Source organism: Saccoglossus kowalevskii, chromosome 6, assembly GCF_978046115.1.
Source record: "Saccoglossus kowalevskii chromosome 6, keSacKowa6.1, whole genome shotgun sequence".
NCBI lineage: Eukaryota > Metazoa > Hemichordata > Enteropneusta > Harrimaniidae > Saccoglossus > Saccoglossus kowalevskii.
The window spans coordinates 10,049,637-10,074,557 of NC_140646.1; the positions used below are offsets into that span (position 1 = coordinate 10,049,637).

At 37.8% G+C, this 24,921-nt stretch overlaps 2 protein-coding genes and 1 long non-coding RNA gene across 3 annotated transcripts in view; 2 read left to right on the forward strand and 1 right to left on the reverse strand.

The window, feature by feature from the left end:
- Nucleotides 1-2,383: 2,383 nt before the first annotated feature.
- Nucleotides 2,384-24,921, reverse strand: part of LOC100366671 (centromere protein L-like) — a 46,765-nt gene continuing 24,227 nt past the window's right edge. Inside the window, exons 8-11 of the mRNA XM_085500736.1 lie at nucleotides 24,167-24,302; nucleotides 5,061-5,163; nucleotides 4,543-4,605; nucleotides 2,384-3,530 (exon numbers count right to left, since the gene is read on the reverse strand). Of these exons, the coding sequence (XP_085356862.1) occupies nucleotides 3,441-3,530; nucleotides 4,543-4,605; nucleotides 5,061-5,163; nucleotides 24,167-24,302 (392 nt within the window). The 3' untranslated portion in view covers nucleotides 2,384-3,440. The remainder of the gene's footprint in view (nucleotides 3,531-4,542; nucleotides 4,606-5,060; nucleotides 5,164-24,166; nucleotides 24,303-24,921) is intronic.
- Nucleotides 8,009-10,855, forward strand: LOC146741497 (uncharacterized). Its single transcript, XM_085499888.1, has 2 exons — nucleotides 8,009-8,106; nucleotides 10,648-10,855. Exons 1-2 carry the CDS (start codon nucleotides 8,009-8,011, stop codon nucleotides 10,853-10,855), a joined length of 306 nt encoding a protein of 101 aa, XP_085356014.1.
- LOC146741498 (uncharacterized) lies at nucleotides 17,731-18,460 on the forward strand. The gene is made up of 2 exons (XR_014929772.1): nucleotides 17,731-17,782; nucleotides 18,276-18,460. It is a non-coding gene; the product is annotated as an uncharacterized LOC146741498 (long non-coding RNA).

Here is a 24,921-nt window from a genome sequence, read left to right on the forward strand (position 1 = left end):
GAGGTTTGGGTATGATTGATATACATGGAATGCAAAAAGCCATTAATGTTGGGTGGGTAAAACGATACCTATCTCCTAAATTTCACCCTTGGAAATTATTTTTTACCAATCACCTGGAATATGTGGGAGGAGATTTCATTTTTAAATGTAATTTTTCAGTTGACTTACTCAATGTTAAACTCCCATTATTCTATTGCACTTTACTAAAACAGTGGAGTGAAGTTGGGTCTAATAAAAACATCTCACATGAATATGAAATCATATGGAATAACAAAAATATCCTCATTCAAAATAAAAGTATCTTTTACAGAGCGTTTTTTAATGCAGGAATAATTTATATTGCAGATATATTTGACACAAATGGGAAAATTAAAAATTGGGCTAATCTCCAAGCACTGGGGCTCAATGTTCAGCTACTTCAGTGGTATGGCATTATCTCTGCACTGCCATTAGACTGGAGGAATAGCCGTGCAATTTTTGTACGACCCGAGCCTCCTATTAGTCTAGTCACCGGTGAACAGATAATTGTACTTGAAAATACCACCCAAAAGCAATTAGGTAAACTGTTCACCTCCCATGTTTTTACAACACCCAAAAGTCAACTCTTTCTTAATACTTTGTGTAATCTGGATAACAAGGATTGGGAATTTCATTATTCCATGCCTTTTTTGGTAACTCTATGCAGCAAACTATGGGAGTTTCAGTGGAAATTAAACCACAATATCCTGTACACAAATGAAATGTTATTCCATATGAATTCACCATTAGTATCGTCAGATTTATGCTCATTTTGTCATGGTACCACCGAGAACCTAGTGCATCTTTTTTTTGAATGCGAGCCAATTAAAGTCCTTTGGACATCAGTTTTTAATCTATGGGGAACAAAACTAGGATGCCCAAGAACATTGTCAGCAAAACAGATTATATTAGGAGACAAGTTTTTCTCCCCTCTACTAAACCATATAATTATAATTGTTAAAAGAAATATCTATACGTGTAAATTAAAAAAGGAACTACCATGCTTTAATCTCATAAAATCTGATATACATTACACGCAAAAGATAGAGTTAGAAATTTAAAAAAGAAGACATACAATGTCTATTTTCCTGAACAAGTGGGAAGACTTTAATTATTAATGTGGGTATTCAGTGTCTATTTTGTATGGGTTATATTAGCTGTGACATTTGTTGTATATTGACATTGTGCTGTAACTAATTTCTATTGTATGCAATAAAAAAGGATAGTTCAAAAAAAAAAAAAACATTTGATAATAGAAACAAGCAGCCTATCGGCTGAGATAGCTCCGCTGTTAGCAATGCACATTTCAATTAAAGAACTGAAGACATCATTAGAAAATGAACAATATGAATAGTATCAAAGCAATCGGACTTACAGTTTTCAACAAGAAGTCGAAAATATCACTTTTTACCAAAAATGACAAAAATATTCACCAAAATTAGAGAATTAAAGATATCATTACAAAATGAACAAATCTGAGAGGTCCACATGTAGTACCTATATATGTAATATCAAAGCAATTGGACTTGTGGTTTTTAACAAGAAGTCGAAAATATCACTTTTTACCAAATATGACAAAAATATTCACCAAAATTAGAGAATTAAAGATATCATTACAAAATGACCAAATCTGAGAGAGTTCCACATGTAGTACCTATATATGTAATATCAAAGCAATTGGACTTGCGGTTTTTAACAAAAAGTCGAAAATATCACTTTTTACCAAAAATGACAAAAATATTCACCAAAATTAGAGAATTAAAGATATCATTACAAAATGAACAAATCTGAGAGAGGTCCACATGTAGTACCTATATATGTAATATCAAAGCAATTGGACTTGCAGTTTTCAACAAGAAGTTGAAAATATCAATTTTTACAAAAAATTACAAAAATATTGAAGATATCATCATGAAATAAACAAATCTGAGAGAGGTCTACCCAAGGTACATATACACCAAGTATGAAAGCATTCAGGCTTGTAGTTTTTAAGAAGAAGTCGAAAAAGTAAAACATTGACACAGACGATGGACGGACAATCACTCATATGATAAGCTCCACTCAACAAAGTCAACAGCGGAGCTAAAAATATATATGGGTATATACAGGTGGGTTAGCCATAGAGGGCACCACCACCTTGTCACACCAGTCACCAAATTTCCCATGTCAACCCGAAGGTGGTAAAATGGCATTAAAGCAGTAGATTAAATGTGGGACACAAGTATCAGGTACCTATCATTAAACAAATAAACTATCAGAAGTTTTATAAGTTTAACTCAAGGTGTCTGACAATTTTAAAGTGCATATTGTCTTTGCACTTAAAACACACTCACTACCTATAATAGCATTGCCCTGCAACAAAGAGGCCAATAAAATATAAATTTTATTCAAAACATTATTTCTGGGTAACAACATACAGATGCTTAAAAGTAATTATTAAAAACACTGTTACACTATTACATCTAAGTGAACAAAGAACACATTTAATACTTGTATTAACAGATTTGCAAATTATGTTTGTCAGCCTCTCAAATGAATAGCTACATCTTTATATTAATTGCTTTTTTTGTTTTATATTACATGTACTTGGCACTGAATTCAGGCTAACAATGTCAGTAGATGTACAGGAATCGTAATTTAGCTATTTGACTCAGTGACCTGCATCTATCCTAGCATCATCAATACCAGTACTGATTTTTTATTTAATAAGCCAGTGTCTGAAGGGCTGACAAATACATCTACAATTGATTATACTTGATTTATACATGTATTTATTATCTACTAACATTTACTATATTTTAAAACTACATAAATTTATTTATAAAAAATGTTTTTTCTTTTAAAATAAGTGTATTTATATTCATAAGATTATAAAACACTTCTCAACCTCGAAGGTAAGAACAGCATCAAATGTAAAAACAGACTTAAGGTTCAAATAACAGAATGAATCCACAATTCAACAAGTCTGTAAAACATTTATTTATATAACATTAACAATAGTACTGGTATGTTGATAAGTATTAGAATTTAAAACTTACAAACATTCAGAATAAAACTTTCTAAACTTTACATTGCAAGTGGGTAACATAAAAAAAAACTCTTCATAAGGCTTGAAAAATAAAAATAAAAATAGATCTTGGATCAGTTTACAAAACAGAAAGACAAAGTATTTGAAATGTTATACCTGTGTAATGTTTTAAACCGATTAACATTCGTTTGTGACATAGAAATGATAAATTAGAAAAGTTTTAAAAAATAGCTTCCGGGCAGCCATCTTGAATCATTCAACCAAACAGGTAGACATATATGTTTGAAAAATAGTGGATATTAAAAAAGAAGACTTATATTCAAGATTTGAAAATCTATAATAACATTCTAATGTGGCATGTTTGAAATATATAGAATTCTAGAAGAATATTTGTTTACGATACACAAATGCTGGGTGGCATACTGTCAACTATGAGTTGAGTGACATGCCGAAGGACTTCATGAACACTTGTGTTTGACAATATCTGAAAACCAACCAAGACAAAAAAGAAAATTAATACCAGGTCTTGATAAGTATTTGTAACAATCTTTTGTGAATAGAAAATATTGTTAGTGCAGATGAATCACCATAATTGCTTTATTAGAAGCACACACAAACCAAACATTGTTGAACAATGAATCATTAAAATATTACTTATTTTCACCACAGAAACATGTAATGTGCATGCAATATGGTAATATAAATTACCATCAAATTCATTCCAAACAAAATGCTTTTCAACTGAAGAGAAAATAAAATAAAATAAAACAGGTAGTTAATAACACATACATGTATGTTTTGTTTTATCAATGATTTGTTTGAATCTGACAAAGCAAGATTATTTCAGAATTTGTTTATTAGTATTCAATGGTATATTTATTTGTTGTGTATCATGTTAACATGTTCAGTGTACCAGGATAACATGTTCAGTGTACCAGGATAACATGTTCAGTGTACCAGGGTGACATGTTCAGTGTACCAGGGTGACATGTTCAGTGTACCAGGGTGACATGTTCAGTGTACCAGGGTGACATGTTCAGTGTACCAGGGTGACATGTTCAGTGTACCAGGGTGACATGTTCAGTGTACCAGGGTGACATGTTCAGTGTACCAGGGTGACATTTTCAGTGTACCAGGGTGACATGTTCAGTGTACCAGGGTGACATGTTCAGTGTACCAGGGTGACATGTTCAGTGTACCAGGGTGACATGTTCAGTGTACCAGGGTGACATTTTCAGTGTACCAGGGTGACATGTTCAGTGTACCAGGGTGACATGTTCAGTGTACCAGGGTGACATGTTCAGTGTACCAGGGTGACATGTTCAGTGTACCAGGGTGACATGTTCAGTGTACTGGGGTGACATGTTCAGTGTACCGGGGTGACATGTTCAGTGTACCAGAGTAACATGTTCAGTGTACCAGGGTAACATGTTCAGGGTACCAGGTTAACATGTTCAGTGTACCAGGTTAACATGTTCAGTGTACCTCAAACCTACCTTTAACCTTCCATCAGTGTCTACAGACGCAATGCTGCACCTTATTGTATGTAATGACATTGCCTGCAAACAAGAAACAAAATATATTTAATATCTCAGTTTTTCTACATTCTGAATTACATCAAGGATGTGTTAAAAATTTAGGATATCCAGTACAAATTATTATAATGGTGATGTACAGCAAAAACTCAGTTGAGCAATGTAACACAAAAATACAGTATTCAGAACTCAAGATAATTATTAGTGTGTCCTCAAGCAAAATCTCTTTTCAATGTTTATAATTCTAATGATTCATGTTCACAATTTAACTATAGAATATAAGGAAGCTGCAACGGAATGGTTGCCTCCACAAAAAATGAATATCAGTACAGTCTGTGTACAAGGTATGCTCCATCAAGATCTAAAATAAAAATGAAAACTTGCATAATGATATGCTGAGAAGAGTATAACCACGATGTGTGTGTTGCAGTATTTATAGGCATCTGCAGCGCCCTCTAGGAAAGATGGTTTATACTTACAGCCAGTTTAATTTTGAAGTGATAATAAAAATGTTGTTCTATTCCATGTATAAAAGAATTCATCTCTTCATTGGTGAATTCTTCAGAATCTGCATTATGCACACTGTTGACAAAAATACCACAGAATTAGCATCACCAATGTACAAAGTAACACCACTGATTGAAAACAAACAGCACTTACAGTAAGGTAGAGATGCAGTTTATCTGACATGTATTTTAATTAGTTAATTAGGAAACCAAGATGACCTCCCTTGTCGACAAAACTATATATTTTCAGAAAGATTATTGTATGAATTTTAAAATTTTGTTAGTATTTTTTTTATGGACACTGTAGTTTGAAATATGCACAAAAATGTGCTTTTTTGGTCAAAAGTGATTTAAAAAAAATTAGCTTCTAAACCATGCTTCTGTTTCCTTTCAAAATTGATTTATTGGTACATCTGTTTACTATGAAGAAAACTGTCTACCAATTGTCAATTTTGCAGGGCAGCAGCTCAAATTTCACTACTTCAAGTTTATGCATAAATTAACACCCAGGCTAGTTGTAGGATTGTTCAACCAAAAACAATGCCCCGAGGGCGTTTTGAAGATAAACACATCGTCAATCATTTGTTAAAATTTCAAAACAAAAGGTCAAGGCGTCTAGGAGCTATTTTTTTTTTAAAGTTCTGGGATGTGCACTAAAAAGAAACTGAGATAATTGCTAATTTGCATAACAATTCACTCAGTAAGAAGTTTGCTAATACTCATAATTAAAATGGCTGTAACAGTTCCAAATTTAAATGTACTAAAATGTTGTTAAAAGTTAAATATAGTGCATAATATGAGATCCCATCATTTCTTTTTTTCACCATGTTTCTTTTTTATTATTTATGTACAGCCTTGCTAAATCTTGCTAAGCATTCAAAAGAGAGAATGTTTGCACCTGTTATCTATATTTTAAAATCGTTTTTTGAGTATGTTGCACTATTCACAATTCTACAAAATGTTAACAGTCTATAGCCAAGACTGTTTGGATAATAACAAGCAAAAAAAATTTCACTTCCAAGTGCCCACGAACTTGCATCTCTACCTTAAAGACTTAAAATGCAGCCAGGGTTTTCCCTCACAACATACATAAAAGAGCTAAAAAATTATCTTAACAGTAAATAAATAAAGATGACTAATACGCTCTACTGTTATGCAAATTTGCCAAGAACCAATGTTATTGTCATTGATAAAAGCAGCTGAAAATGATAACCAAACAACACGACTTATTAGTCTTTGTTCAGAACAGAATTCCAACAACAAACATGACTTAAATGTTTATTCGGAATATTGGTAGGGAAATACAAGATGGTGAAATGTTAAAATAGCGAAAATGCAAACGCCAGAGAATTGTACATTGAGAGCCATATAAAAAAAACACATATCGTTTGAAAATTGATGTTTGTTTTGTTTTTCAGAAGCGAAAATATATAGAACTGAAATGATGTAATTCCTATCATTTACAACAAACAAGAAACCTCACAGTTGGCTGTTGTTCACAGCTTTACTTGTGTCATCAGTTCTAAACTTTGAAATTGGTTTTCAGTAATCGCTCACCCTTTTCTTTCTATTTACACATGCTTTAACTATAATTTTCGACCCTTGTATTTTTCTTACTATAGCGATTTGACATCCACCAAGAAGAGGAAGAAGAAAATGTGCCAGCCTTTTTACCAGGACATTTTTTCAGATTGGAACAAGGTAGCCAATTTGAATACGTATTTTACCACATCAAGTTTTATAACAATAAATTAGCATAATTAGGTAAAAGCTTACATGTTCTTTTGAATAGTAAGTATTTTCACACACAAGTTGTTAACTTGATAGTTAAATGAAAGATGTGCTATTATCTTATTTTTATTAAAATGTATTACAAGAGAAGTTAAAAATGATTTATGGCACTTGTCAGAATCAGTCACCGATGACAGTATACTAATTATTGTTTTTGAATGGCGTTTGTTCTGACTTTTGTTCACGTTAACATGGCACAAAAGTTTATCATTCATGTAATATTCTTTTTTAGAGAGATCAGTTCTACAAAAACAGCAAACAAATGCCTGTGAAGACAGTCGTAGAAGAAAAGCCAGGGGCAATGTCAGAGCCAGAGGTAGTGGGCGTGGATGTCGTGGCAGATTAGAACTAGGTAATATATATTTTACTGTATTGTGGATTTTTCAGCCATTTAATTGAAAATAAAATATTTCAGGTAACTCATAGAATCTGTGCATCTAAATGGTAGTTTTGATTTTTGCAGTTGTAACATTTAGTAATTTTATTTTTGTGTATGGTTTTCATCAGGCAGTGAAGCTGAGCAAGAAACTCCATTAAGTGTTCCAGCAAGGGGAAGAGCCAGAGGCCGAGGCAGACCTAGAGGTGGTGGCAGAAGAGGAACAGCAGCAAGGGGCAGAAGAGGAAGGGGCACATCTGAAAGGGGAGGACTGCAATCCATAGTACCCTCTAACACACAGCATTGATATGCTAGAGTCGTTGAAGACCTTGAACAGCACTTGTTTGTAAGTACTAGCATGTATACTTCCAGTAGTTTACATTCACCACAAAAAGCAACTGATATACCCTCCAACTAATTAATTTTTCTAATTTGATCATCTCCCTGTCAAAAAAAACAGTTTTGATTCTATTGTTATTCTACTATACACATGAAGACATACCAAATCGATAAATAGGTGCAAATATTTAATATGTCTAATATATAGGAAACAAAGCAACATGTAATTCTACAGTGGCTATTATTGGTGTTATTTTGCATTCATATTATGTAATATTTTATTTAGGAATTAATAACACATATGACAACAGATGAGGTGAGAAAGCTAGCATTGGACTTGGCTATTGCCCATCCTGGGTTAGTTTTCAACCTTGCAAAGCAAGCAGATCCATAACCAGATAATCCAGCTACTAGAATGGATGTGCCATGGTGTGTTTGTGGCAACTGCAAACAAATGCCAACAGAAGCAGAGAGAGTATGCTGCAGTTACAGAGAAGATTGTCTTTCATTATGGCCTGTCAGTAAACATACTTTTATTTCAAAATGTACTAATGTTAATATTCTAAAGTTACTGCACTAACAAACAAGCAGCCTATCGGCTGAGATAGCTCCGCTGTTAGAAATGCACATTTCAATTAAAGAACTGAAGACATCATCAGAAAATGAACAATATGTATAGTATCAAAGCAATCGGACTTACAGTTTTTAACAAGAAGTCGAAAATATCACTTTCTACCAAAAATGATCAAACTATTCACCAAAATTAGAGAATTGAAGATATCATCACGAAATGAACAAATCTGAGAAAGGTCTACATGTAGTATCTATATATGTAATATCAAAGCAATTGAACTTTTGGTTTTTAACAAGAAGTCTAAAATATCACTTTTTACCAAATATGACAAAAATATTCACCAAAATTATAGAATCCAAGATATCATCACGAAATGAACAAATCTGAGAAAGGTCTACATGTAGTATCTAAATATGTAATATCAAAGCAATTGAACTATTGGTTTTTAACAAGAAGTCGAAAATATCACTTTTTACCAAAAATTACAAAAATATTCACCAAAATTAGAGAATTGAAGATATCATCATAAAATGAACAAATCTGAGAGAGGTCCACATGTAGTACCTATATATGTAGTATCAAAGCAATTGGACTTGCGGTTTTTAACAAGAAGTCGAAAATATCACTTTTTACCAAAAATGATAAAAATATTCACCAAAATTAGAGAATTAAAGATATCATTACAAAATGAACAATTCTGAGAGAGGTCCACATGTAGTACCTATATATATAATATCAAAGCAATTGCACTTGCGGTTTTTAACAAGAAGTTGAAAATATCACTTTTTACCAAAAATGACAAAAATATTCACCAAAATTAGAGAATTAAAGATATCATCACAAAATGAACAAATCTGAGAGAGGTCCACATGTAGTACCTATATATATAATATCAAAGCAATTGCACTTGCGGTTTTTAACAAGAAGTTGAAAATATCAGTTTTTACCAAAAATGACAAAAATATTCACCAAAATTAGAGAATTGAAGATATCAACATGAAATGAACAAACCTAAGAGAGGTCTACCCAAGGTACATATACACCAAGTATCAAAGCATTCAGACTTGTAGTTTTCAAGAAGAAGTCGAAAAAGTAAAACATTGACACGGACAACAACGACGGACAATCACTCATATGACAAGTCATAGTCAATGACACGTCCCCGTTCCGTTCATATTTGAGTGACATATACATTCAAAGCAGATCATGACCGAAATGCACCTGCATATGTACAACACATTGTGCTAAATCTGAACAAAATCCATCCATGCATGACTGAGATCCGGTTCTGGAATTGTGAAAATATGTGATTTTGATGCATTTTCGGCCTTAAAATGGCCATCATTCCGCTATTGTTAAGCAGATCATGAAACAAATGCACATATCTATTTGTGACATGATGTACCTTGTGTGTGTGAAGTTTGAACTTGATCAATCCAGACATGTCTCGGATACGGATCCAGAACTGAATTCTTTAAAACAAAATGGCCGCCAGTCGGCTATTTCGAACTTGATCCGAAAAAAAAATGACGTGCATCAAGGTCCTATTATGTTTAATGTATGTACCAAATTTGAATGAAATCCGTCCATGCATAACTGAGATCCGGGTCCGGAATGGTGAAAATGTGCGATTTCAATGCATTTTCGGCCTTAAAGCGGCCACCATTTGGCTATCGTTAATGAGATCATGAAACAAATGCACATACATATTTGTGACATGATGTACCTTGTGTGTGTGAAGTTTGAACTCGATCAATCCAAGCATGTCTCAGATACGGATCCAGAACTGAATTCTTTAAAACAAAATGGCCGCCAGTCGGCTATTTCGAACTTGATCCGAAAAAAAAAATGACGTGCATCAAGGTCCTATTATGTTTAATGTATGTACCAAATTTGAATGAAATCCGTCCATGCATAACTGAGATCCGGGTCCGGAATGGTGAAAATGTGCGATTTCAATGCATTTTCGGCCTTAAAGCGGCCGCCATTTGGCTATCGTTAATGAAATCATGAAACAAATGCACATACATATTTGTGACATGATGTACCTTGTGTGTGTGAAGTTTGAACTCGATCAATCCAAGCATGTCTCAGATACGGATCCAGAACTGAATTCTTTAAAACAAAATGGCCGCCAGTCGGCCATTTCGAACCCGATCCAAAAAAAAAAATGACGTGCATCAAGGTCCTATTATGTTTAATGTATGTACCAAATTTGAACAAAATCCGTCCATGCATAACTGAGATCCGGGTCCGGAATGGTGAAAATGTGCGATTTTGATGCATTTTCGGCCTTAAAATGGCCGCTATTCGGCTATTGTTAATCGGATCATGAAAAAAATGCATGTGCATATGTCCCATATAATGTGTGATGTATGAGTGAAGTTTGAACTTAATCGGTCCATGCATGTTCGAGATACAGGTGATCACGAACGAACGCAAGGAAGGCCATATCGGTAAGTGCTTATACATTTTTTCAGGAAATGGAATTCCTATGTACTGAGTGCTGTCATTGGGAGAAGCTACAGGCGGTCCATGTATGGTGTAATGGTGATATCAGAAGAGAGGGATGGGATTGATGACCCGAATAAAGAATGGCGTCATGCGGGTTATAGAAATTTTATTTTGTGGCACCATGGCAAACTTGGTGAAGGCAATAGGATTGTCATCCCGAGCTGTTGTGTATAGTGAAATGTAAAATCACAGTGTATAGTGAAATGTAAAATCACAGTTTATAGTGAAATGTAAAATCACAGTTTATAGTGAAATGTAAAATCACAGTGTATAGTGAAATGTAAAATCACAGTGTATAGTGAAATGTAAAATCAGTGTATAGTGAAATTTTATAGTGAAATGTAAAATCACAGTGCATAGTGAAATGTAAAATCACAGTGTATAGTGAAATGTAAAATCACAGTGTATAGTGAAATGTAAAATCACAGTTTATAGTGAAATGTAAAATCACAGTGTATAGTGAAATGTAAAATCAGTGTATAGTGAAATGTAAAATCACAGTGTATAGTGAAATGTAAAATCACAGTGTATAGTGAAATGTAAAATCAGTGTATAGTGAAATTTTATAGTGAAATGTAAAATCACAGTGTATAGTGAAATGTAAAATCAGTGTATAGTGAAATGTAAAATCACAGTGTATAGTGAAATGTAAAATCACAGTGTATAGTGAAATGTAAAATCAGTGTATAGTGAAATTTTATAGTGAAATGTAAAATCACAGTGTATAGTGAAATGTAAAATCACAGTGTATAGTGAAATGTAAAATCACAGTGTATAGTGAAATGTAAAATCACAGTGTATAGTGAAATGTAAAATCACAGTGTATAGTGAAATGTAAAATCACAGTTTATTGTGAAATGTAAAATCACAGTTTATAGTGAAATGTAAAATCACAGTGTATAGTGAAATGTAAAATCAGTGTATAGTGAAATGTAAAATCACAGTGTATAGTGAAATGTAGAAGGTTCTCCGAACCCGCCTATTCATATAGTTCATAACCGCCATTACGGCTGGATAATCACTTCTGGTTCTTTTCTCTCCGCACCGAGGACTAGGCCAAAGCTACAGAAAGCGTGGGGTGGTTGGGGGGGGGGAGTCTATGTTCGAGATACAGGTGATCACGAACGCACGGACGGACGGACAGACGCACACAGGGCAAAACATAAGTCCCCGTTTTCGGACTGCGTCCGAACGGGGACTAATAAGCTCCACTCGACAAAGTCGACAGCGGAGCTAAAAAACAGGGTTTTCAATGAGTGATTTCACAATGGACAATTAACTGGAGCTATTCAGGATGTTTTTTTTTTCCTTTGTGGGGAGGGCTACACTCATTTTTCTATAAATACATTATAAACTAATAAATTCATCGGAGTGTAGCCAACTTGTTTGGAATCATTGTTTGGGTGGACAAAATTAGAATTGTGTTATTTGACACCGCACACTGGTAATTCAGAAATTGTTTCTGCTTGTTACATGACAATTTGGGTGTGTTGAAAGAAAGAGCAAATCATGAAAAAAGTGTACATTGGTCAGTACTGTACAATTTTAGGCACTATTTCTTGTCAGTTTTTGCTGCCATGCAGATGCATGAAGGCCATAAGGAAGGCCATAAGTGCTTATACATTTTTTCAGGAAATGGAATTCCTATGTACTGAGTGCTGTCATTGGGAGAAGCTACAGGCGGACCATGTATGGTGTAATGGTGATATCAGAAGAGAGGGATGGGATTGATGACCCGAATAAAGAATGGCGTCATGCGGGTTATAGAAATTTTATTTTGTGGCACCATGGCAAACTTGGTGAAGGCAATAGGGTTGTCATCCCGAGCTGTTGTGTATAGTGAAATGTAAAATCACAGTGTATAGTGAAATGTAAAATCACAGTGTATAGTGAAATGTAAAATCACAGTGTATAGTGAAATGTAAAATCACAGTGTATAGTGAAATGTAAAATCACAGTGTATAGTGAAATGTAAAATCAGTGTATAGTGAAATTTTATAGTGAAATGTAAAATCACAGTGCATAGTGAAATGTAAAATCACAGTGTATAGTGAAATGTAAAATCACAGTGTATAGTGAAATGTAAAATCACAGTGTATAGTGAAATGTAAAATCACAGTGTATAGTGAAATGTAAAATCACAGTGTGCAGTGAAATGTAAAATCACAGTGTATAGTAAAATGTAAAATCAGTGTATAGTGAAATGTAAAATCACAGTTTATAGTGAAATGTAAAATCACAGTGTATAGTGAAATGTAAAATCACAGTGTATAGTGAAATGTAAAATCACAGTGTATAGTGAAATGTAAAATCAGTGTATAGTGAAATGTAAAATCACAGTTTATAGTGAAATGTAAAATCACAGTGTATAGTGAAATGTAAAATCACAGTGTATAGTGAAATGTAAAATCACAGTGTATAGTGAAATGTAAAATCAGTGTATAGTGAAATGTAAAATCACAGTGTAATAGTGAAATGTAGAAGGTTCTCCGAACCCGCCTATTCACATACCCCCGGTAGTTCATAACCGCCATTACGGCTGGATAATCACTTCTGGTTCTTTTCTCTCCGCACCGAGGACTAGGCCAAAGCTACAGAAAGCGTGGGGTGGTTGGGGGGGGGGGGGGGAGTCTATTGTGGGTATGAACTATGTGCCTAAATTCACCACGTTCAATTACCCACCATAGACTCCATCCAGTCAAAATGACTATTTTGAACTGTAGGCAGAGTCAGACGCAGATAGGTGGCGGTTTTCCGAGCAAACAGAAAATGATGAAAGTCTTTTCCCAGTCCGGGATGATACACTCTACACCACTCATCACCTAGCTAAGATACAAGAGGGTGGTGTCTTACCTCGCCTGTGCTGTCCCCGGAGGAAAAATGCTGCTATGGTGACAGGGTTCGGTGTGCCCCAAAAAGCTAGACCCAAAACCCAAATTAGGGCTTAGTATGCTTTAGTATGCGAAGTAAAGACAGAAACAGTTCTGCATGAGAACATAGGTCGAAAAGCGAGACCTGGAAACTTCCAAGGAGAGCTGATGGTAGAGAAATCTGTCCGCAAAAATGCTGAGACCGACTTATTGCCTATGCGCAGGGACCCTTGTGGTCGTTGGGCTGGGTCAGCAACCAGAGTCTGACCCGCTATGACGGGACCCATCCTAAAAGAGGCCCTCAATGGATTGGGTGTCTCTGAGGTAGTAGTTGATAAAGATGTTCGAGGGGGGGGGGGCTGACGCTAGCACTAGTGAGTTAGCAATCGCACAGACCTTATGCGCTCGTACTTGGTGTCTCTGCAAGCTCTGTGTCGATGAAGTTAACGTATTATAGACCTCTAATACAGTCGCAAGTAATCCACCTAGTAATGGAAGTCAGGGAAGGCCTGCCTGGGCAGGAACACAAAGACATGTGCTTGGCACCCTGTCCTGAATCCCTAGTACGATTTTGGTGCTTGAACCGGGCAGAGAAGCAATTCCTCCTGACCCTCCGGGCCGACAAAATTTGACAGCCAGGGAATGACGATCGTGTGCTGGGATTTGGTTCTTGGCGAGAAACCCGATTTGTGTCTTTAGCAAAACTTGATTGTCTATAAAGGCGGTACATTGTCCGAGAAGGACAATGTCCCCAGTTCTGACAGACGCCTACCTGAAGCGAGGGCCAGTAGAAAGACTATTTTCCACGTCAACATTTTGAGTGGTGCTGATCGGGGAGGCTCAAAGGGCGGTCTGCTTAGAACGGACAACACAACCGGCAAATCCCAGTTGGGCGGTTCCCTTGTACGGGTCTCGGCCTCTGATATGGAAAGGAGTAAACAGTCTCCTGATAATAAGACAATCGGCTAGTCTTGTTCCCAAAGCGTTCTCAATGGTGGGGGACAAGGCCAACCTGCCAATGATCGCTGTGTAGGACAAATCCACTTCGTCAAACAGAAGAACGAATGAGTCTGCTACCTGGCCAATAGAGAGATGGTATGGATCAATCTCCATTCCGCTACACCAATCAGTGTATGCTTGCCATCTAGAAATGTAGGCAGCGTTGGTTGAATCCCTGTTCGCCCTGGCCAGGACGTTGGCAGCCTGCTCAGATAAACCATTCGTCTGTGCGGGTCTACTAAGAGCCTCTATGCGTGTAAGTGATACCCGCTGGGCTCGTTGGTAGTACGTCATCCGGTTGGGACAGCAAGTCCGGAAGCGCTACTGGTGTTTCGACTAGCATTTCCAACAGAAGTGGAAACTAGGCCTTGGTTGGCCAATTGGGTGCAATCAATAACAATATGCAGGTGTGTCAAAGTTTTCTCCGGTGCCGGGTGAACTACCAAGAAGGGAGGAAAGACGTACACATCTATGTGGGTCCACAGGATCAGCAAAGCGACCCTGGCCCAGGCTGCTGGAGTCGGCAGGAGTGTTATGTACGTCGGGAGCTTGGCGTTCCGGCATGTGGCACAACAGGTCTATCTTTAGACTGTCCCACAGCCGAAACAGCCTGGAGGCTACCCACTGGGGTATCAGCCACTCCTGGTTCTGAAGACGGAGCCGCCTTTGAAGAGCATCTGCCAGACTGTTTCTCACCCCTGGAAGGTGGTGTGCTATTAGCTCCACATTGTATTCCAGGCACCAAAGGAGAATTTGCTCCACTAGGACTGACAACGATGGGGACCCCGGTGGGGGACCACTGCTGTGATGCAGGACTCTGTGGTCTCGAACTACGGGTAGAAAGTGTGGTAGTGATAGATGCACTGCTTTCAGTTTGAGTTGGTTGATATGGCGGTTCGAAACTAATGCAGAGGCCATATACCTTGGAATTATTCGTCCAATAGATGCACTTCCTAACCTTGGAGGGAGGCATCTGTTACCAGCTGTGGCAAGTGGGTCGAAGGGGACCCCCTGTCCGAGGTTGGCCAGACGACCACCAGGGCAGGGCTTCCTTAGATTAGTCTGCGATCAATACCCGCCTGTCTAGTTCAGCAGCACCACCTGTTCCATCCATTTTGGTGGGGCTGTGCATAACCCGAAAGGGGGTCACCCAAGATTTGAATACTTTGCCCAGCTGAGAGACTCGAAGGGATGGCAACTCGCTGGGTGCATGAGTATGTGCAGGTAGGCCCCACTTAAGTCTAGTGAGGCTAGCCAGTCGAAACGGTGGATGGAGAGAAGAACGCTGATAAACAGTATTAGTTCTCGGAGGGACACAGAGGGAACGCTGACTAGGCGTTCTGCTAGGTTGCTCAGCGCTAGGCAACGCGCTTGAAATAGCTATCCCAAGTCTACCTCTGTGTCAAACTCCATGCCCAAGAACACCAACTGTTGCGCTGGGTCAGGATGGGACTTGTCAATTCACTAAAGAGCCCAACTGGTGAAGTAAATCCTGCGTTAGCCTGACTGTGTTTGGCTAATAACCCCTTGTATGGGTTGTGTAGTAACCAGTTGCCTAGGTACAGATTGAGGTGTACCGACATTTGGTGAAGCAGCAGCACTACCTGTTTGGCATAACCTGAAGGGGAGCACCCGAAGTTTGAATACTTGGCCCAGCTGGGTGCATCGGTATGTGCAGGTATGTGCTCAAGTCAAGTGGGGCTAGCCAGTCGAAACGGTGGATGGAGAGAAGAACCCTGAATGGCGTCTCCATGCGGAACCGATCGAGGAGCATGTACTGATTTCGTCTTCCTAGGGTCAGAACTGAACGCCTGCCACCCCGGCAGTGCCCCCAATGGGGGAGACACTGACAGGGAGATGGAGATTTTAGCGGAATCATGTAACCATATGTCACCACCTGGAAAGTCCAGGGATTGGTAACCCGCTGCATCCAAACAGGACTACACCGGCATGATATGTGACCATGGGTTCTGCAGTTGCGAGTGCTCTCTTCTCCCATGAGGTGAGTTTCCCCAAGTCCTGCGGTAGTCACTAAGTTGTGACCTGGCCACTCGCTGAACACATGCCTGTCCCCCCGGTCACAGAAGTAAGCGTCAAACATGCTTCCCCTGCTGCCGGGGTGGATGACCGCCCGAGGAGGATGAGGAGGCACCGCCTGGTCCTTTCCTCCCCTGGGGCGCGCCGCTACCCTTCCCTCCCATGAAAGGGTATGAGAGCTTGCTTCCTGGCTGACTGGCTAGAAGACGTTGCCTTAGGGCGTTGTGTTTTCTGTGCTTGGGGCGCCCTCCGTTTACCCTTGGCAGTGGCAAACTGCTAGCAGATTCGATCTGAACAAACTGGTTCGTTGCACTCCGAAGCTCCAAGACTGCACCCACCATCTCCCCTTCAAAGAGGGTGGAAGATGTCCAGTCTGCGTCACTGAGGTGGGAACGTACTTCCTGACTCAGTTTGCCAGCGAAAACACACACATCTAAGACCGCATCTCGTTGCACAGTAGTAGCCCCGGCTGGGAGAGCCAGGTGACACTGGGGGATGTCGCACTTAGATGTGCGGTGGTCCACCAGTAAATGTGTCGCCTGGTCTAGGAGGCTGGTGCGTTCTGCTCCGAGGTCTCTGAATCCTGGGCGAGCACAATAATGCAGGATGGATCGTCTCAGACTGAGCTGGCGAGAATGCCCATGGAACGCGGACATCCCCCTTTACTTTAAATTCATGGTACCGGGATCTGGGGAAGAAGCCTTGGGACCCGGTTGGGGCGTTTTGGTCTCATCCCACACTTTGGGGTCTGATCCCGAAACCACACCGACCGGGTAGCATTTGGTCCAGCGGAAAGTGTTGCATAAGATTTTACCCCACCTGGGGGCCTTAATCGTTACCTCCTCTGCAATCTGATTAAAATCTGATGTAGTGTACGGGCTTTAATTATTTTGGCTATAAACTTATTTTAATTTTATTTTTTAGTACTTTTGTTATTAATGCCCTTTTATTTTATTATTTTACTTTGATTTTGATTTTGTGATTTTTTTTTAATTCCGCCCTACCTACATCTGATCCGACGCCTATGTAACGAGATTTCAATGAGACCCACTATCGACGATTTTAGTCAACGAATCACAGACCTCCTTCTATAGCGCACATGTTGACGTCACCGGGCGGAGTCGGGTGGCAAACACACTCAAATAAAATGGGGGATTATACTGACATTAGCGACCGAGAATAACACGGCTTTTCGGTAAGTTTATCATTGTCAAATGCAACGAAAGTCATTTATATGTTAAAATTGTGGCTCGAATGGTTCGACTTTAGATCGTTATTTTGCATAGTTATTCTGGGAGTGACGATTTTGTTTCCACCGTTTCAACCGAACACCAGTGTCTTTTTCCAGTCGCCTGCCCTGGAGACGGGTGATGTTTTGTTGACGATCGGGCCAACATCATCTACGGCATTGAAGCAGTAGCTGTAAATATTCATCAAATTGTATCAACATTTTGTACCATATACAATAACTCTTTATTAAAGTAATTGAGCTGATTTGGACTGGAATAAAATATTTTTTATTGGAACACAACGCAATTGATCAGGAAATATTTTTTGCTCCAATTTTCTGCGTCGATGCCGTGGGCCGGTGACCGTTATACAATTTAAAATCAGTTTGCATTGTTTACTATAGCTGTTTACAGTGTTCTAATCATTACGATTTACTTATTTTTTGGCTTCCATTCTAGATAATTATGCTCAGTGATGTAAAATTGAAGCGATGACTGAATGAACGAACCTTGGCTGGCGAAGATGTATCTGGAAGTGTACACATTTGTTGGAAGTGAAAAAAATATTCAATGTAATGACAAAAATTGTAAAATGCTGTGGAATTTCTTTTGCAAATAAAAATATACTAGCAATTTTCTATTAATGGTTTATTCAAGTGGGCAAAATATAATGTACAAAAAGATTGCCCGTAGAGTGTTGCTACACTGAACAGTAAGCAACCGACAGCCTGTATAAAAGGGGGGCTGTGATTGGCTGTTACTTACGCGAGATTTGAACGGGACTTACATAGGCGTCGGATCAGATGTAAGTAGGGTGGAATTAAAAAAAAATCACAAAATCAAAATCAAAGTAAAATAATAAAATAAAAGGGCATTAATAACAAAAGTAATAAAAAATAAAATTAAAATAAGTTTATAGCCAAAATAATTAAAGCATGTACACTACATCAGATTTTAATCAGATTGCTTCCTCTGCAGCTGACCAACGGCCGCACATCTACACCGTCTGCGCGCCCTGCGTCCCTCTCAGCACTCGGCCGGACAAGGGGAGACATGCTGACGAGGCTACTTTGGATCCCATTGCCTGTGATCCTATAAGCGTTGAAGTAACATACATCGTATCACTAGGATCAATGATACTCTGCATCACCCCAACGGCATGGCTCACTGAGTCGTTACGGATGGAAGACTAAGGGCCGCTCGAGGTACCAGCTGTATCCGATGCGAGTGAACTGTCTCCTTTCAATTTAAATATGTGAGCGAGAGCGTGTTCGACTGTGCGTCTCATGACAGGGTCGGTTCCCTCTGGGGACGCCCGTGAGTCTGTACGAAGGGAGTCAAAACCCACAGCGGAGCCCAGATTCAAGGGTAAACTCCTGAGTCCGGTACCGCGCGACGAACCAGTGGGAGAGTTGCGGCTGGGATATGTTTTGAATGCGAGCGATGCTTTGTGTTTCTTGCTGCTTGCCGACTGAGGGACCGCAGTGGAGACAGCTTGCTCCGACTGCATCTGATCTACCCGTCCTGCCAGGGACGCAATTTGCCCCGACAGTCCTTCGACCAAAGCCCTCATCTTGGAGTCAAACCCGGCGCCGTGCGAGGACGGATCCACAAAGTAACCCGCAACAGGCCCAATAGGAGGAAAGACCTCCAGGGGCACAGCCTCGCTGTAGCCGGGAAAAATTGGGCAAACCATCACCTGAAAATACAGACTGTTAGGATGCCCTTGGACCAGCGGGGGGAGGCCAAAAATACCGGTACCTCCACACCATCGGGCCTTCTACTTGACGTCTCAGTACACAAAGTACCAGTAGTTGAGCGTGAGGACTTTCCACTCTTGCCAAGACGCAACTCACTTTAACTGATTTTTACTGGACGTGCGACCTTGCTGTGAAAATACGAGCGTCGCGTTCAGTCTCAACGATTTTGCATGGCTCCGACAAACATCCCAGACCTCAGAACTCCAGTGAAAAACACACGCCTTCAAGACAAAAACCCCAAACCCTGCACGCAGTCATCGCAAAAATAGCATTCCGGATGCAAGTTCTATGCTGGTAAATTTTGATTATAACCACTGCGCCTCATCTTGAGGTGCAGAGATAAAAAATAGAAGTGATTATCCAGCCGTAATGGCGCCGCCATATGGCCTCGGACACATGATTCGTGATGTAAGGGAAAAGAATCTTAGGGTCATGGGGCTTTCCGTCATTGGCAGAATCGCTGATTAATGCCTACAGTTCAAAATAGTCATTTTGACTGACCGGAGTCTATGGTAGGTAATTGAACGTATTAAATTGTAAAATCACAGTTTAAAGTGAAATGTAAAATCACAGTGTGTAGTGAAATGTAAAATCACAGTGTATAGTGAAAGGTAAAATCACAATGTATAGTGAAATGTAAAATCACAGTGTATAGTGAAATGTAAAATCACAATGTATAGTGAAATGTAAAATCACAGTGTATAGTGAAATGTAAAATCAGTGTATAGTGAAATGTAAAATCACAGTGTATAGTGAAATGTAAAATAACATGATTGTAATGATACAGGTTTAGGAAATCTATAATAACATGTATTGGGGATAGGTCAACCAAACTTCTGAAATGTCATGCAGATTTATGCAGATCAAATTTAAATGTAATTGATTAAGCTCTACAAATTGTTGGTATATTGCGGAGTGAAGTTTCTATCAAATAAATGACAAAGAGCAATTATGATACAGGTTTAGGAAATCTATAATAACATGTATTGGGGATAGGTCAACCAAACTTCTGAAATGTCATGCAGATTTGTGCAGATCAAATTTAAATGTAATTGATTAAGCTCTACAAATTGTTGGTATATTGCGGAGTGAAGTTTCTATCAAATAAATGACAAAGAGCAATTATAAATTGAGGTGGGCAAAGTTGTTGTCATGGAAACAACAACTTTGTAATTTCCCTATGTATATTATTGGGGTTCATAATTGAACAAGCAGCCTGAGATAGCTCCGCTGTTAGCAATGCACATTTCAATTAAAGAACAGAAGATATCATTAGAATAGTATCAAAGCAATGGGACTTGCTGTTTTCAAAAAGAATTCAAAAACATCACTATTCACCAAAAATGACAAAAATAATCATCAAAATTAGATAATTGAAGATATCATCACGAAATGAACAAATCAGAGAGAGGTAAACATGTAGTAACTATATATGTAATATTAAAGCAATTGGACTTCTGATTTTTAACAAGAAGTCGAAAATATCACTTTTTACCAAAAGTTACAAAAATATTCATCAAAATTCGAGAATTAAAGATATCATCACGAAATGAACAAATCTGAGAAAAGGGTAGTAGTACCTTTATATGTTATATCAAAGCAATTGGACTTGCGGTTTTCCACAAGAAGTCAAATTTGAGATTTTGACATGAAATGAACAAATCTGAGAAAGAACCATCCAAGGTACTTGTATATCAAATTTGAAAACATTCTGACTTTCGAAGATGAAGTTGAAATTGTAAAGTTGACGACGGACGACGTTGGACAATCAGTAATATGAACAACTCCACTGTGTCGACAGCAGAACTAATCAAAGAAAGCTTAGAAAGAACTCCCATGTGCTGAGAGTATTGGAGACACATTAAATATAATTCAAAATTACTTAGCTGAAAACTAATTATGCAAATCAGAAAATTAATATGAACAGATTTGAGTGTCAAACTAATGAGGTCTGCGCAATGTAACAGAAAGTCTATGTCTCCAAGTTTAATTGAAATGTGATTGGAACCAACAAAATAGGAATTATTATGCTTATTAGGGAATTAATATGAACAGATTTTTACCTCAAACTAATTAGGTTTGTACATTGTCCTAGAGCATCTTTGTACTATGTTTCATCGAAATGGAATAATTAGTACTTTAGATATCAGTGTGAAAGCTTAAAATTGGTTAATTATGCAAATTAGGTAATTAATACATACAGATTTTAACCCACAATTATCCAGGTCTGTCTATTGTCCTACAGCATCCATGTACAAACATTCATCGATATGTGATGTTTAGTACCTGAGATATCAGTGTGAAAGTTGGAAATTGATTAATTATGCAAATTAGGTGATTAATATGCACAAATATTTACGGAAAACTAATTGGGTCTCTGCATAATTCTAGATTCATTGAAATGTGATGATTAGTACTTTAGATATCAGTAGAAAAGCTGAAAATTAATTATGCAAATTAGGTAATTAATATGCATAGTCCTAAAGTATCCATGTACCAAGTTTTATTGAAATGCGATGATTAGTACTTGAGATACCCGTAGAAAAGCTGAAAAATAACTAATTATGCAAATTAGGTGATTAATAAGCACAAATATTTATCGGAAACAATCAATCTCTGCATAGTCCTTGAGAATGTAAGTACCAAGTTTCATTGAAATGTAATGCTCACTACTTATATCAAATGCTGAAAAATAATTAATTATGCAAATTAGGTAATTAATATGTACTGATATTACCATAAAAACTATCAGGTCCGTGCAGTGTCATATGACATCTATGTACCAAGTTTCATTGAAATGTGATGATTAGTACTTATATCAAATGCTGAAAATTAATTAATTATGCAAATTAGGTAATTAATATGTACTGATATTACCATAAAAACTATCAGGTCTGTGCAGTGTCATATGACATCTATGTACCAAGTTTTATTGAAATGTGATGATTAGTACTTGAGATATCAGTGGAAAAACCAAAAATTTACTAATCATTATGCAAATTAGGTAATTAGTATCCACGGATTATTACCAAAAACTAATCAAAACCTAGCATTAGTTCAGAGCATGTATGTACAAAGTTTCATCAAAATCCAATGAGTGGTTGTTTAGATATCAGTGGAACAATCATGGAACAGCTAAAAATCAGCTAATTATCATGCAAATTAGGTAATTAATATGCACGGATTTTTACCAAAAACTAATCAAATCTGCGCACATGATCAGAGCATCTATGTACCGAGTTTCATCAAAATCCAATGAGTGGTTCTTTAGATATCAGTGGAACAGTCATAGAACAGCTAAAAATTAGCTAATTATCATGCAAATTAGGTAATTAACGAGCATGGATTTTTACCAAAACCTAATCAAATCTGCGCATTGGCCCAGAGCATCTATGCACCAAGTTTCATCAAAAACCGATGTATGGTTCTTGAGATAGCAGTGGAACAGTCGGACACACATACACACATACACACACACACACACACACACACACACACACACACACACACACACACACACACACACACTAACTGCAAAGACTCCCATTTTGTGCTTCGCACATGGGAGTCAAAAACACTGATAAAAGACAGATTATGCACCCACTGTAAAGAGATAGAAGATGAATTACACCATTTACTAGAATCAAAGACATTAGAAAGAGATTGTCTTTGCTAGAATGTAAACTGTACACAGAACACAGAGATGACATATATAATATCCTTAAAAAAATTAACAGTGATTACCAAAACTTAAACAAAAAGTCATTGAAAATGACACAGTCCCCGTTAAGTTCTCTTTGTGCTCGTCATATTAAAGCGGAGGGGTTGTCGCGAGCGTGTCCTTGAAACTTGAGTTCCAAGTGGCGTATACAAGAGATTGTTTATTTACATCAAAACACATGTTTCGTGTCATAGTAATATGGCCAAAATAAAAACAGCCGTTATTCAGCCATCTTTGATCTGATTATGAAACACACTGATATGTATGACATCTATGTACCAAGTTTCATTGAAATGTGATGATTAGTACTTGAGATATCAGTGGAAAAACCGAAAATTGATTAATCATTATGCAAATTAGGTAATTAGTATCCACGGATTATTACCAAAAACTAATCAAAATCTAGCATTAGTTCAGAGCATCTATGTACAAAGTTTCATCAAAATCCAATGAGTGGTTGTTTAGATATCAGTGGAACAGTCATGGAACCGCTAAAAATTAGCTAATTATGATGCAAATTAGGTAATTAACGAGCATGGATTTTTACCAAAACCTAATCAAATCTGCGCATTGGCCCAAAGCATCTATGCACCAAGTTTCATCAAAAACCGATGTATGGTTCTTGAGATAGCAGTGGAACAGTCGGACACATACACACACACACACTAACTGCAAAGACTCCCATTATGTGCTTCGCACATGGGAGTCAAAAACTAGTGTGGGGACCCCATATTATTTCATCAAAATTTAAAACAGCCAAATCACAAATAAGTGTGTAAACTGTCACCTCATTTCACAGAACTTCCGAGTATCAAACAAACCATGTTTATTGCTATTGTTAGTATTATACAAGGAGAATCTAAATTCACCATTTCCACATTTTCTTGGCATCTTGTGCTCTTATTGTCATTGTGATTGTCCTTAGACCTTCAATCTCTTCAGGAACACGGTACACAAGTTCAAGTGGGATGTTCCTTGAGGTAGCCACATTGGATTCTTCAGCATCTAATAGAATACAATACAAAGAAGTCATCAATATGCCACAGTCCCCGTAAAACTATCAAGATATCGATAGATGCATGTCCCATGGAATAGCATTCTGTTAAAGGCCCAGGTATACTATAAATATGTTTCTAAACAATAAGGATTCTTTCCTTGAAAGTCACACTGTAGTAAACCGCTCCAGCTAAGCTCTGATAAAGACGTGTTTTCTCGAACTTGCAGGTCGATTATGTCGTGCCAAAGTGGATGTATGTGACTATGAATATCACAGCAGTGATTATATATACCGGTAGTTTTTATGACAATAATTAGCGTACAAGTTCAGTTTTTGTTGGATAAAAGCCAAAAACACGAACTGGAAAAAAGGGCAGGGATCTCGCTACGCTGGTCGGTGGTGGTTGGCCCTGACCGGCACTCAAAATCAGCGACTACCACGGAAATGCTTCCGACCAGGACTATTGTTCGATTGTTATTATAATTATGTACCGACCGACACGCATCCTGCCAGTCGTGGATTATAATATGTAATATGTAGTGGCTAGTAAATTTTGTGAAATTAGCACCTCTTTGTAAGTAAATACTTTCTGCGATAGTCCTTAAATTGAAAGCTAAAATTCTTTCA